This window comes from Tamandua tetradactyla, chromosome 6 (assembly GCF_023851605.1).
Source record: "Tamandua tetradactyla isolate mTamTet1 chromosome 6, mTamTet1.pri, whole genome shotgun sequence".
In the NCBI taxonomy this organism is placed as follows: domain Eukaryota; kingdom Metazoa; phylum Chordata; class Mammalia; order Pilosa; family Myrmecophagidae; genus Tamandua; species Tamandua tetradactyla.
In genome coordinates, this window is record NC_135332.1 from 115137919 (window position 1) to 115154292 (window position 16374).

Consider the following 16374-nt stretch of genomic DNA (forward strand, 5'->3'; position numbering starts at 1 on the left):
AGAGTCGAGAGGTCATTCTGGAGGTTACTCTTACCCAGGCTTCAGCCAGATATTACAAAGATATTATGGTATGCCAAACCCCAACCAACGGTATTCCTGAAAACCCTAAAGAAAACCAGGGCTCTATCTCAGATTCCATAAAAGTTTTACTTATTAGATTTATTTTTCAGAAACTTAAAACCTCCATATTGTTCCCAGGCTAGATAAACCCTGAAACTTAGAAGTGCCAGTCTCTTTAAGAGCATCAGCCAGTTGCATCCTCCTGTCCCATTGTGTCAATACCCCTTCTCAACAGGCAGAAGTTAGAATCATCATTGCCCAAATATCCCTGAAGACTGAGAGAATGGTCAAATGATAGGGAGAAGGTATAATAGAGAACTTAGGATTTAACAAATGATTATGACTACTGAATCATTATATGAACAAATGATTATGACTACTGAATCATTATATAGATATTTCTTTTTAGTTTCTAGTGTATTAAAACACTCAGAGGGAAATACCTGAAATTGTGGCACTGTAACCCATACTATACTTTGAAATTTGCTCTATAACTACTTCTTAATTGTATTTTGAAATTTATCACTTTTATGTATTCACTTGTTATATTTCACAAAAAATGTTAAATAGAAATTGAGATAGTAACAGTGCTTCTATCATACTCTCAGAGTATTGGATGCAATCATGTACATAAATCACTGAGAACAAGCTTTCAATGAATGCTCATTATATATCTCATAACCATCTGTCTGCAACTCTATTTTCTTACAATAGATGCAAAAAGTAGAATTACTGTGTATGAAGATCAGCATATTAAAGCTCTAAATACACACTGTCAATGTGCTTGTAGAAAACTTGTGCCAGTTTCTATTCTTACCATGTATATCTTTTGTGTTTATCTTACTCCATTTTTAGACCGTACTATTGATTTTAAATATTTGCCAATTTGATGGATAAGCAGATGAAAACTTGCTCTTTGACTTGATATTTCTGATTAACAGAAGCAAAATACAGTATTTTTCATATCTTCATATACAGTGATAATTGGAATATTTTCCTCATGAATTGTCTGTTCATATACTTTGTTCTTCTATTGAGCTATTTCTTTATTTTTCTTACTGATCTGTAAAATTATTAACTTTTTGTTTAGTTGGCTTCAAATATTTTACCAAGTTTTGTCTTTTTAATATTATCTTATTAAAAATATTTGTTTTTAACCCTGTGTATAGAAAAATATACATATATATTAAGAGAATAAGAAAATTTAGAATATACAGCAAAGCACAAATAAGAAAACAAGCCCCCATCTCTTATTTATTCAACATACATTTACTAGGTGCCTTCTAAAGTCTAGACATTGTTTTACAAAAATAGCAGTGAATATATTATTTTACGCGGGGCATACAATTGTTTGTAAGAGAACTGAGAACATACTATATATGTATATGTGTATGCATATTTTCCTCAAAGTAGGACTTAAAATTAACTTACTGAAAAAATATTTTAAAATACAGCTCATTGAACTTTCCCAAAATGAACCCACTCATATAACCTGCACCTAGGATCAATAAACATTATCAGCATTCCATAGTATGGAAATTTTTATATAAATATTTCTCTTTTTATCTCTAATTAGCAAGAATTCCTAGATGTGTATTCAGTGCAAATGTCAGCACTCCTTCTGTAGGCTCTTGTTACTTATTACCAAATGGCTGTTCAAAAATTCAACTCCCATAATTGATGTGAGAATTCCTTGGACTTGTTTATATTTTCTCTTTTATTCTTTCATATTTTAACTTTTTTATTTACCTACCTTAGTGTATAAACTGAATAATATTCCTTCACTATTAATTTGTTCAGTTGCATTTAATATACAGAATTTTTCTATGAACTGGGGTTTCTATCTGAGCTGTCTCTTATCCCCATAATCAGGTCAATGTCAACATCAGGCCAGCACTAAATCTTCACATTATTGTAGAATTATAAAACATTTTAATATTTGGTTGAGCCAGATATTGACTCTTACCATGTTTTGCCAAATTTTTCCAGGTATTTTTGATTATATACCTTTTCAAATAGACCTTAGAGCAATTAAAAAAAAGGAAAGAATGAAATCAATTAAATGAAATTTATTCAAGTCTTCCTTTATAGCTCTCAGTAAGAATTCATAATTTTCTTCATGTAAGTCTCACAAACACTTCTTATATGGTTCATTCCTCTTACACTTTAAAAAAATTTTTTGACTTTTAGTTTATTTTTGTGTTGTCTCAGCTACTTTACAAACTATAATTTAAATTTTTTACATTTTGGCTCTAATAAAGAACGGCTATTGAGTTTTACATTTTAATTTTATATTCTTTCACTTTATGTTTGCAGAGTTATCAGGCAAGACTAAACAAATCTACAAAAAGCCAATGCTCAGAACTGAAAATGAGAAGGAGCACGTCCGTGTGTGTGTGTGTGTGCGTGTGTGTGTGTGCGTGTGTGCGCGAATGCTTACGTTTGGAATATAATTACTGATATACAGACATGTTTAGAGATAGCTGTTCCTGGCTCGTGGGAGGGAGTGAAAGCAGAGAACAGCTTGAGCTGTCCCTAATGAGTCTTCCTTGGCAGCATCCCACAGCCCCTTTCTTCAGCAGCAGAGGACAGCCAGAGCACCCAGCGTACATACAAAACATCAGACCGAGGGTATCACGTTCCCTCTTCTCTATGTACAATGGGCAAAGCAGTTTCTAGACAAATGGTATTTCTCTAACTCAAAAATTCTACTTCTGAATTTTTTAAATATTTGATACTTTTGGAAGCCAAGCATTAGGTCAGTACAGGGGGCTTGGAACTGAAATCAGAGTTACTTAAAATTTGTATAACTGATATTTTGAAGATTTTTTTCCTAGCTAAAAATAAATTTATAAACAAGATAGATTAAAATGATTAACAGATAATGAACTAAGTTTCAGAGTAATGTAATATTATTACAAATTTAAGAAACGGAATTAGATCAAGAAGCAAACCAATTTTTTGCTTTACAAGAAAAATCATTCTAGTTTACTCCCTTTGAAATGCTGGCACTGCAGACAGTGCCCATGAGCTCTTTTTCCTCAGCCTTTGAGCTATCGAACCCAAACTCTAAGGACACCAAAGCCTTCGCACCCAGGCTCCCCAACCCCACCTTTTTCTTTTTTTAAATACAAAATGTGAAAATAAGCAGCTGAGAATGCAGGCACTTGAAAACCAGACCTGGGACAGGAGTGCAGATTTCGAAGACTCCAGGATGGGCAGGAATATCTATATTATAATCCCTGACACCAAAGAATTCTCTGGTCTGTCCCGACTAAAAGAAACACTAGCTGAGTGAAGAGGAAAGTCCCAATGAGGTATTACATTTAACTAGTCGAACACAGTCCTGTTTCCTAGTCTCAGAGAAGAAAAAAGAAGTCCCACTACTCTGCCTGATCCCTGTAGGGGTGAAGGTGGCTGTCTGAGGACACCGATGTCGGCACCACCTGTTTGCCCGGCAACCACTGGTCAAGAAAACAGTACTACTTAAAGCCAGGGACAAGGAGGAAATTCAACATCGCTTATGAATAATTTCTAATTAGACTTATATCCAGTTTTAGGAAATATTTGCTGTTAAGTATGGAAAAATTGAGCACAACTGACTGGAGGCAGGTCAAACAAACACTGTATGCTGAAGTGCTTTCCTTATTCTGTTTGCAGATTGCCTTTCAATAAAAATCCAACAGTTCTAAAGAACTCTTTCTCCATTCACTGAGAAAGGGTGATACTTCACTCAAGCAGCTGAAAAAAAAACCTCCAGTTACATACTGTCATTCATAAAAAATGACTTCCACGTAAGCAGCAATGCCTTGCTCATGGAGACCTTTTTGTAAAATGATATGCAGGACGTTAGTTAGAGTTACAAATAGGTATGCCAGAAGTACACTATGGAACTAGGGTCTAAATCCTTCTCTGGTGGGGGGAAAATATGATTTCCTAAGATAATTACCCCTCCCTGTCACTCATACTCCTTTACACATCAAACACTTTTAATGGTACAGAAACACAAAATTTCTCCATTTGATTTTTTTTCCTGGAGTGTCAACAGAATTGATTAAAATTTTTTTTGCATTGCATATTGCTACTAAGTGAAATGACAAGTTAGACTTTTAAAACTAAAAATGTTTTGCCTTTATAATTTTTAAAAGTTCAATGAAGGTATTTCTTAATCACTTTAAAAATCATATGCTAAGTTTCCAGCTAGAGGAAAAAATGAAAAATCATGGAATGTGACTCCTACCAAACTTTAAAATCTGTTCTATAACTATTTGTTCAAATGTACTTGGAAATTTATTGCTTTTTGGTATATATGGTACATTTCACAATAAAAAAATTAAAAAAAAAAATCACGTGCTAAGTTTCCTAAAATCATATCCTAATAACTACTTTAAGCATATATTTTATAACACAACAAATGTTACCAGAAGTCCCTCACCTAGAGTATCTCATTATTCAAAATCTCTTATATGCTAAAGATATGAATTGACCAAATTATACAGAGGGTAGCTGGCAAAAAGTTAAGATTTTAGAACTAAATGAGGCCAAATGTCAACAGAGATCAGAAAACACACTTTAAGCTAATTAATAGACTGTTAATCTCCTTGAAATTACTTGTACCATGGATCTTTCAAAGCTAAAAACATGTTATCTTGGTTTATTAAATATTCATGTCCCCTACCATAGCACATTGCTAACTGGAGTGTGAAATCAGGCATTACCACATCATTTCTGCCTGATGAGATAATTTTGTTTTTTCTAAGAGCATTATGTCAATACATTTATTTTTGCCAGGAAGTAATTTTACTTTTTACTTTGAAAGAAACTAATATTTACAATGACTGGTCCCAGGTTTGCTCAATGACTAAAATATAAAATGAAACACTGAAATAAGTGAAGTGCCAATTCATTTTTAAAGTATTGTACAAATCTGGAACAGGTAGACAATTTTTAAAGACAGTTGTTAAGTGAATCTTTCATTTAGTCTTTAGTAGATAACATATGTTATTCTCAAAATAATTTATAATCAACTTTTGTAAGATTATAAGTTTAAATAATATTCCCACTACTGTTTCATATATTTGGTTGAATTATATCTTCATTCTATTTTCCAATTTACCAGAACAAGAACAGAATCAGGTATTTCAAGAACTAACTGGGTAGAATACTAGTTACTACTTTTTTTTTAGTTACTACTTTTTAATACAGACTTACGGAAAAAAACATCTCTAAACTACAGCTTTTAATATATTTGTTTCTGTACTATTTCAGATTGTGCCTGTGTACATATCAGTGTACAAAATATCAGTAAAGAAATATAAATCTGGCTATATTACGTCAACATTGAGTTTGGAAGTTTTTTAGTCTAAAGTATACTGACTTAGTTTACTCTGCCTAACTTCTCACCTTTCACTGCATAGTTTGAGCACTATATAGACAAGCTTTCACATTTTTAAGAAGGTAGAGTTTAAAAACAATAGCAAATTAATGCTAATTTGTTCTTGATGGATGTTATTAACACCCATTAACATCAGTAAGAGTAACTTGGTTGTACCCAGGACAAAACATCAGCCTCGTCTGTATCATTAGAAACAAATGGAAACTTAGTAAAGGAATTTTAACATACTAATAAAATATGGAATTTTTTGTACTGCTAGCTCATGAAATGAAACATAACCATAAATCAGAAACAGCTTCTGAAAATAAGTACTAAGCTTTTCCAAAGCCAATCTGAACTTGTCATTCAGATGGAATATTTCTAACTTAAAATAAGTAATGTCTTATGGGTAGTTTCCTTAAGGAGAGCAAACACTTAAAAATGCAAACAATTCTGCATTTTATCCTCAGTGTAAAAATAAATACTTCATTGAAGAACGGAAAAAATAAAGCACATTTAAATAATTTTATTGCACTGTAAGTCGCCAATTCGTCTGTGAGTAGTTTCATTGCAGATGAAAAGAAAGCAAAATATAGGACAGATGTTGAACAAACTGCATTTAAGTTCTGTCACACACTGGCATTTTTCAAATGATTTTGGCTCATCTATTAAATAAGGTGCATTTCGCTTGATTTTGAAAAGGGAAACATCAGGAAATAGTTAAAGGCCAATTGTTGCCAATTAACTTTGATCAGCAATAGTTCTATTCGAATCTTTCAGATTCTTCTCCCGTCTGAAATAACATACATTTATAAAATCTAGCAAAACAACAACTTGATGATTAATGCCTGTTGGCAGCCCTACCACAAGCTTGCTTAACAGCAGGATTTAAATAAACAACTGTCTCTATTAAGAAAGGAGTGAAATGTAATTATAGTCACGGTTTTTCATAATGGTGATATGAAAAATAATACTCTTTGTTTTTAAGAATCCTGCCAACCAAGATCATCATGTTTGTCAGTGCCATATACACATTTAGCTAGCCATCTTACACTGCCCCCCCATCAAATGAACAAATGATCAGCGACTTTACATAAGAAACCCTGGCACCCAAAGAGCAGAGACCTGGCTTAAAAAAGGGTGTCTAACCAATTGGACCAGTCAGAAAGAAAAGCATTCAATCTAATCCTACAGGAGTCTGCATACAACATATATGCATACAACATACATACAACAGCATATGCAAGTATGATTTCTTGACAGTAAGTATTTAACTGAGAAATCTATAGCCACGGATAATCAACAAATTTAATATTCACTATTCTTGATACCACATTCTAATCCTTATCAATGGTTATATGCACTCTACCTTGGAAAAACAACAGCCAAAGTAAAACTAAACAGAAAAACACAATGAAGACAAAATACGAATTCCTTTATATTATTATTCCAATTACACTGGTTTAAAAAGCAATATTCCACTGTTATTTAAAAACTGATCAACAATTTTCAAACGCATTGTGAAACAAATATGAAAGAAGTATGTATAACACAATTATTACTTACTTCTAAGTCATTAAAAAATAGATGTGTGTCTGCCAAGTTGAAAATCATTTCTTCCATTCGCAGTCCAAGGGAAACTGAAGTGGGTGGATCCTAAAAGATGAATTTCAAAGTTAAGAACATGTATACTTCCGGTTATGGGAAACAGTGTCACGTCAAGAGAGAGCCAGCTTCAGAAAAGGCTGAAAGCAAGAGACATGTTGGGAGTTCTATGCGATATGCATGCTTTATTCTGAGTGCAAACTTTAGTGGCTTATTTTATTTAAAAAGCTAAATAAATGCTCCAGATGTTGTTAGTTCTTTGCTTAATGAAGAAATAACTTGTTGATTTACAGAGTTGCTTAGGCAAATAAAACGGAAGAAATATAGCTTTACCAGCTTGTCTCAGAAGCAAGTAATTCAGTGATCAAGAAACTAGTGTTTAGGGCAGGCCATGGTGGCTCTGTGGCAGGGTTCTCGCCTGCCAAGCCAGAGACCCCAGTTCAATTCCCGGTGCCTGCCCAGCAGAAAGAAAAAAAAAAAAGAAGAAACTAGTGTTCATTTTATATCACAATCCATAGAGTGTCTAAATGCATTTGCTACAATTACTAGAAAATAGACACAATGCAGGTTAATTTCAGAAGGGCAGTAAACAGGAATTTTACTCTAGATGAAAATTCTCTGTCATTATCTGTATTCATTTAGATGGCCTGCAAAATTTTTGGTATAAATCTGGCCACTCTGACCACCTGTCTCTATGTCCAGGTTAGGGAGCTGACCTTGACATTAATGCAACACTTTCTGGCCATCAAATAGTGAAATAGCTCCTGGTTTCTACCCTGTGCTTCAAGCCTTTGACACCAGTGATGAGCAATCTGTCCCCAGAGCCCATATATGATGACATCTGCTGGCACCGACATGGATTTGGGGATATATGCAGATATCTGTCTTTAGGGTGCTACTATCTCAGTAATTTACCAAATCCAAGAAACATGATTCATGATTGAAAATATTGTATAATTAGTGAAGAAGGAAAAAATTTCCACAGAGCATACAACGATGTGAGACGAGTTTTTGAAGGTTTAACTAACATTCTAATGACAATACCAGCTTCGATATATAGCACATTTAAAATTTTTTCAAAGGGCAATAACTTCTAATACACTATTTTATTAACACAGAAAATCTGTGGAATAACTACAGAGTCAACCTACATCCACCATTTAACCAAAAATTGTTGTAACTTGAGAAATTAAGCCTTCATGCAGACAACTCACCTAGTCAAGGTGTGCTCTGCAGATCACCAGTCTCTGAGTCTTATATAAAGAATACAGAGCCCAGAGAAAACAAGATTCTTACTATTCAATATGACTCAACATAAGCGTTTTACACTTTTCTGTACTGTCTTCAGAACAAACTATCTTCATCCCAAATCTCAAGCCTTGCCCGCGTCTTACTCCCTTTTCTCCAATGACCTGAAGTCAATCAAGGGCACGAGGGGCCACCTCAAGCCGCAGCTCCTCCGCCTGCTTTGGGAAGTAGCAAGAAGTGGTGGATCCAGAGCCCTGGGCTAGGACCTGCTCTGCTTTTGCTCTCCACCCTGGCCTCCTTGTTACCTCTTTCGAACCTTGATTTTCTCATCTAATATATTAGACGGCTAGTTGGCAAACACATCTGTTCTAGTTTGCTAGCTGCCGGAATGCAACACACCAGAGACGGATTGGCTTTTAATAAAAGGGGATTTATTTTGTTGGTTCTTCAGAGGAAAGGCAGCTAACTTTCCACTGAGGTTCTTTCTTACATGGAAGGCACAGGATGGTCTCTGCTGGTCTTCTCTCCAGGCCCCTGGGTTCCAACAACTTTCCCCGGGGTGACTTCTTTCCACATCTCCAAAGGCCTGGGCTGAGCTGCAAGTGCTGAGATGAGGAATGCTGAGCTGCTAGGCTGTGCTACAGTGTGTTCTCCCATTTAGCACCAGCCAATTAAGTCAAACGTCACTCATTGCAGCAGACACGCCTCCTAGCCGACTGCAGATGTAATTAGCAACAGATGAGGTTCCTGTACCATTGGCTTGTGTCTGCAGCAACAGAACTAGGTATGCTCACCTGGCCAAGTTGACAACTGAATTTAACTAACACAACATCATTCTCATGGAGAATAAAAAATTTCTGACCTCTCAATTTGGCACAATCATGCATGTTTATACCCCTACCTCTCCACATGAGGTTCAGGGCCAGGAGGAGGCAGAGGAGTGGGACAGAGGGATGGAGACAGGGACTTGCCTGCCACAGGCCAATCGGCGTGGCCAGGGAGGCAGAATCAACACCTGTAGTGGGGGGGGTAGGACTGCACAGTGGTGCCTGGAGCCCGGTGGCAAAGGAGCAGAGCAAACACGCAGCGGTTTGTGAAAGGGTGGGGAAGGAACAAGGAAGCAGCGGATGCACTTTCACCGCAGCTCATGGCCAAATGAATGGCCGTAAGCTGCGCCCAAGGAGTAAGTGCAAATTCTGTCAAATTTCCTGTGATGATTCATAGCCTTTAGCATGATTACATGGTTCTTTATTAATACCATCTAAAATTTATAAAATTTTTTAGGTTGTAGGGCTAAAAACAGTTTACAAACAAGTAAGGAAAAATGAACTCATCCAGTCTTGGCTTTATAGGAAATTGCTCTCACACAAAGATTGTAAATATCAGTGAGCATACTAGGAAAAACAAAGGCTCAATATACCCTAGAGTGGAATTAACCAGTAGGGGAAGTTCATACAGCTGTTTCTAAAACAAAACACCTGAAGAAGGTGTTTACTCCCTCCAGTTCAAGCCAATAAAAAATATGCTGACTTGTCTCATAACTATGTCCATGAATCTTTTTATGTGGCAAGGAGGAAGAGACTCACCACATTGATTTAACTGCCTATCCTGGAAGTTAAGTGCCATGGTATTGTTACTTCTGAAAAATTATTTCTTCTATATATGGTTGTTTATTTATGTGGCCATTAAAAGAATTACTGTATTTGTTAAAATATAGCATACCTTAACTTTCTTCATAAATTACAGAAGTGACTTTCTTGGAATACTAATAAATTTTAAAGGCTTGTTCAGTCTTGCGGTCAAATATAACACAGATGTTGGCCTTATTTGCCTTTTAGTGTTATTTGCTGCCATTCCTGAACAGTAATTATACCTGCCGTTCCACAGAATTGCTATGAAATATTTACTACATCAAAAGGACTGTCTGACAATTAACTAAGAGGAGAGGATTTTAGAATAGGAAGGAGCAGTGTTTCACAGACGTTTTCGAACCACAATCCACAGTAAAAAAAAAAGTTTTACACCATGACCTAGCAACCTGTTTCTTTCTCTCTCTGTCCCACCCCCCTCATGGAGCTGAAATGCTAGTTTTGCAAAACAAAACTTGCACCCTGATATTCTCCATTTTATAACACACTAATGTATAGCAATCTACAGTTTGAAAAGCAGGACTTGAGACAACACCTACTCTGATTTAGAGGAAAACTGGGTTCCAGAGGTGTTGTGATTTGCTTGTGGTGACAGAGCTGGCAGGCTACAAAAGCCATCTACCACTTAGGGTTTTACCCAAGAGGAAAATAGCAGAAGGGTCGACACATGTTCCTGTTTACAGATTTGCTTACTCATTCCAGCAACTGGAGTTCTTCTCACATCAAGGACAGATTTTATTTTCCTGTGCTGTTACAATAGATGATCTCTCACTGCTTTAAAAAATTTTCAAACATGTCTACATCAAATGTGACAAAAGCTAACATTGAAAGTTAACAGTCTTAGACTGAATGCTTATTTTGGCATATTTAAAGGAAGAAAGAAAAAAACACATTTCTAGACCAAAACTGAGACCTTAAAATCACCACATCTTTGGCTTAATCTTACTTTTTTTGTATTCTCTGCTATAACAAATTCCAGAACTGTTGTTATAAAGTGGTTGCTTTTAAAACACCATTCTTTGTTACATCACTTATGAAAACTTATTTCAAGCTTTGCCTTTACTTCAAAGTAACACCTCATTTTGAATAAACCTTATTGCCAAACGTTTCCATTCTTTTCTGAACTTGACCCCTCTGAGGCATTTGACATACTTGCTGTCCTGTTTTGGCCTTCCTTCTCCCCTGGTATCTACGACATCCTCGGTCTTCCTAGAATCTGGTGTTCATCACACACTCCTTCAGTGATGCTGGTCCCTAGGACTGTTCTTCACCATTCCTTGCAGACTACCTTACAGGCCCTAACTTGCTCATGGCTTCAACCACCACCTCTCCTCTATTAGATCTGCCATCCAGATCTTAACATAGGCCTAAAATACAATTATTTATTGGCCATTTCTACTTGGAAGTCCCACAGATCACCTGAAACTCAATGTGCTGCAAGTTAGAGTCATTACATAGTCCTCTTCCTATCAATCTAAAACCTTGCCTTCTCGTAAACAACCCCTCCTTAACCCCACACCGAACCATTACTAAATTACTTGGACCTGGAATGCTGTGCTTTTGCTCAGGTCCTTGCTATCCCCACTCCATTCTCTCATGTCTTTTAAGGAAAATCTAAACACTTCAACTAGTACAAAAGGCCCGTAAGTATCTAACTCTTGCCTAGCTCCCCAACACGTGACCTACTTGTAGCGTTTCAAACTACTTTTGTGATCATGAAATCCCTTGTCAAAAGCCTGATATAAACCAAAGTGGCTCTGATGGACTTTCCTTCACCTAAAGAAAGCTCAAAGAAAGGGTGAATGAAGTGTCCGTCTTCACGGGTGACCCAGACAGTTTATTGTCATTATTCACAGATTGCAAATTTGTGAATTCATCAACTTGCTAAAATTTATTTGTAGCTCTAAAACCAATACTCGTCACCTTTTTGTGGGAAGTCTTGGACATTGCACAGAGCAGAAGAAAATCGGAGTTACCCAATTCTCAGCTGAAGTTGAGCAAGACAACACTGCCTTCTTGCTGCAGCACTCATAGTGCGAACAAGGGTCCTGCTTGTGGTTTATTTAGTGCTGTGTTTTTGTTTTTGTTTTTTATGGTGATTTCACTTTTTTAAATGGCCCCCAAGTGGAGTGCTGAAGTGCTGTCTAGTGTTCCTGAGCATTAGAAAGCTGTTATGTGCCTTTTGGAGAAAATCCATGTGTGAGAGCAGCTGCATTCAGGTCTGAGTTACAGAGTTGCTAGCCATGAGTTCAATGTTAATGAATCAGTACATATAAAAAAAGGCGTCTTTAAACAGAACATACATAAGACAAAGTTATGTATTGATCAACTGACAAAAATGTGGCTAGAGGGGCTCATGCACTCAACCCAGTATTTCCCCTAGGGGCCATGGTTATTTGCTAATTCAGTGTCTGCTACAACATTACAGATGAAACAACAGTAAGGAGAATTGACTCAGCTGTGGCCCCTGACCAACCTTGTTCTCTTACATCCAACATCTCTGCCTGCAGTATCTCACTCCCCTGCCACTTCCTTAGTTCAGTGTTGCCTCTTCCACACAGCACCTCTCCCTGATGCCTTCCACCTGGCCCAGCAGCCCACTGGTTGCCACAGGTCCGGGTGTTCTACTCTAAGGGCCCTGAGGACAGAGGCTCAGCTGTATGTCCCTGATACCCCGCACATGGGGTTTCCCAAAGTTGTGGGGGAATAAATAAATAAATAAATAAATGAAAAGCAATAAACAGAGCATATTTCAAATAACTCCCAACTAAAAAATAAAATGTACAATTTTATCTTTAGGTTAGTTGTCAGTGTTCAGTGTTAGTAAAATAGCAACTAGTTACCTAATTTAGGGAAAAAAATATACCAGAATTAAGCCCTAAAATCATTCTGACATTTCAATTCCAAGTCATTCTATCTAAATAATATTGTATTAAGCATGTTCATTTGAACTCAAAAAAGAGAAAAAACAATAAAACTGTTTTATCACTTTTCGTGTTCTGTGAAGTAAGTGTGAATTTATTGCAGCTCTTATGTTCAGGAAACCCTACTCGTGGAGACATTTTCTCAGCTCTTCCTCACCCAAACCAGACAGACAGCAGCACATCCCCTCTCCACACAGAACTGAATGAAATTTAACTGTTCTCCTAAATTATTTTAATACGATATTAAATTACAAATATTTGCTTAAGTCGTGAAAGCGAAGGAACTTGTAACGCGAGGTTACCCATGGCTGTTTAATGCACTTAAAGATAACTATTTCTACTGAATAGAAAATAACATTACATGGGAAATTTAAACAATTAAATCTGCTGCTTCTTAATAGAGCCAGGCCTAAAACCTGCATCTTGCCTTCATCTTCGTCATCCTCAAATGAATCTCACTGCACCAACGTCTACAACACAGAAAAGTCCAGAGACACCAAAGTCATCATTGTCCTACACTCAACTCCCACTCGCTTGTCATTCTTTTCATTGTTGTTGTTCTTTATTTAATCGAGGTGACATAAAAGTTTGAAAGTAAACAGAGGAGTTAACATGATTTTAAAAAGACAATTTTTTAAAAGTGAGGAGGCATTATCTAAAACAATAAGGAAAGAGATGGCCAGCATACATATCAATAAGCATATCCAATGTCATTTTTTAACTGTTTCCTGGTATTTTCTAGCCTAATCACTCTATCATGCTACATCTTCATGTGATGAAAATATGGGGAAAAAAATAACTCTAGACAGAAGCAGTGCAAAGAAAAGTTGAAATGCCATGCAATGCAGCCTCTGAAGGGACTGGTGGCTCAGTCCTGCACTCACATATTGAAACTGTATGCACTGCTTTTATTTCTTTTAAAATATTTACTGTGGTGACGTGTATGATCTGGTTTTAAGAAAATAAAAGAAAGGGATGCCTATAAATGTATATGGGTTGGTTCTGGAGCCTGTGAGGACTCTGATAACAGCCTCTAGTTGCTCCATTTTGTTTCTTAGATGAGTCAAGGCATTTGGTAAATGTGCAGGGACACTAAAAATGCACTTTTTAGTAAGCACACTCGATAGCATTTCAGAATTTTGACTTTACCAAGTTCAGACATCAGATGAAAATACAGTTGTATCCTGCAGGACACCCTTTGTTTCTATACTTGAGTCTAGGAATTCTCTTAGGAGGACAAGTAATGGTACTGACTTGTATATACAGCTTATGGCAAAGATATCTGGCTGATGTCTTGATTTGCATTTCCCTAATAGCTAGTGCAGTTTAGCATCTTTTCATATTCTTTTGGGCCATTTGTATTTCCTCTTTGGAAACATGTCTATGTCTTTTGACCCTTTTTTAATTGGGTTGTCTTTTTGTGTTGAGTTGTAGGATCTCTTTATATATTCTGGATATTAAGCAATTATCAGATATATGGTTTCCAAATATAGTCTCCCTTTGAGTAGGCTGCCTTTTTACTTTCCTGATGAAATCCTATGACGCAAAACAGTATTCAATTTTCAGGAGATCCCATTTATCTATTTCTTCTTTCATTGCTTGCACTTTGGCTGTAAAGTCTAGGAAACCACCTCCTACCACAAGATCTTAAGGATATTTCCCCATATTTTCTTCTAAAATTTTATAGTCTTACCTCTAATATTTAGGTTTTTGACCAATTTTGAGTTAATTTTTTATAAAAAGTGTGAGATAAAGGCCCACTTTCATTCTTTTGGATATAGATATCCAGTTCTGCAAGCACCATTTGTTGTTCTGGGCTGCTGTGTCCCAATTGAGTGGACTGGACCACTGTATCAAAAATCAATTGTTCATAATAGTGAGGGTCTAATTCAAAATTCTCAATTTGATTCCACTGGTCAGTATATCTATCTTTATGCCAGCACCATGCAATTTCAACCACTGTAGCTTTGTAATATGCTTTAAAGTCAGGTAGTGCTAGTTCTTTTCCTAAATCGATGCAAATGTACTAAGAAATGATGATCATGCATCTATGTGATGATGTTAAGAATTACTGATTGCATACGTAGAATGGAATGATTTCTAAATGTTGTGTTAATTTCTTTTTTTTCTTTAATAAAAAAAAAATTTGACCTCAAAAAAAAAAAAAAAAAGTCAGGTAGTGTGAGAATCCCTGCTTAATTCATCTTTCTCAAGATGTTTTTAGCTATTCAGGGCAGCCTGCCCCACTAAATGAGTTTGATTATTGTTTTTCTTATTTCTGCAAAGTAAGTTGTTGGGAGTTTAAACTGTATTGCACTGAATCTATAAATCAATTTGGGTAGCACTGACATCTTAACTGTATTTAGCCAATCCAGGAACACAGTTTGTCCTTCCATTTATTTAGGTCTTCCTTAATTTATTTTACCAATGTCTTGTAGTTTTCTATGTTTACACCTTTTATGCCCTTGGTTAAATTTATTCCTAAATATTTGATTCTTTTGGTTGCTATTGCAAATGGAATTTTTTCTTGATTTTCTCCTCAGATTCGTCATTGCCAGTGTATAGAAACACTACTGATTTCTATGTGTTGATTTTGTATTCTGCGACTTTGCTGTACTCGTTTATTAGCTCTGGGAGCTTTACTGTAGTTTTTTTTTTAGGATTTTCTATGTATAGGTGCTTATCATCTGCAAATGGTGAAAGTTTTACTTCTCCCTTTCTAATGTGGATGCCTTTATTTCTGTTTCTTGTCTCATTGTTCTAGCTAGAACTTCCAGCACAATAGTGAATAACAATGGTGAGAGTGGGCATCCTTGTCTTATTCCAGATGTTAGGGGGAAAGCTTTCAGTGTTTCCTCATTGAGTATGTTGTTAGCTGTGGGCTTTTCATATATTCCCTTTATTATGTCGAGGAAGTTTCCTTCTATTCCTACCCTTTGAAGTGTTTTCATCAAGAAAGGCTGCTGAATTTTGTCAAATGCCTTTTATGCATAAATCAAGATGATCATGTTTCTATCCCCTTTGATTTACTGATGTGGTATATTATATTAATTGATTTTCTTGTGTTGAACAACCCTTGCATACCTGGAATAAAACCACTTGGTCATGGTGTATAATTCTTTTAATGTGCTGCTGGATTTAATGTGCAAGTATTTTATTGAGGATTTTTGTATCTTTATTCATTAAAGAGAATGGTAATTTTCTTTTCTTGTAGTATCTTTATCTGGCTTTGGTATTAGGGTGATGTTGGCTTCATAGAATGAGTTAGGTAGATTTCCCTCTTCAAATTTTTTTTTAAGAGTTTGAGCAGGATAGGTACTAATTCTTTCTTGAATCTTTGGTAGAATTCACATGCAAAAACCATTTGGTCATGGACTTTTCTTTTTGGGGAGGTTTCTGATGACTGATTCAATCTCTTTACTTGTGATTAGTTTGTTGAGGTCTTCTATTTCTTTACTAGTCTATGTTGGTTGCTCATGCTTTTCTAGGAAGTTGTCCATTTCATCCAAGTTGT

At 36.0% G+C, this 16374-nt stretch overlaps 1 protein-coding gene across 1 annotated transcript in view; it reads right to left on the reverse strand.

Annotated features, from left to right (window-relative positions):
* Positions 1-16374, reverse strand: part of EYA1 (EYA transcriptional coactivator and phosphatase 1) — a 172814-nt gene that overhangs the window by 44809 nt on the left and 111631 nt on the right. The window contains exon 12 of the mRNA XM_077166984.1: positions 7001-7090. Coding sequence (XP_077023099.1) covers positions 7001-7090 — 90 coding nt within the window. The remainder of the gene's footprint in view (positions 1-7000; positions 7091-16374) is intronic.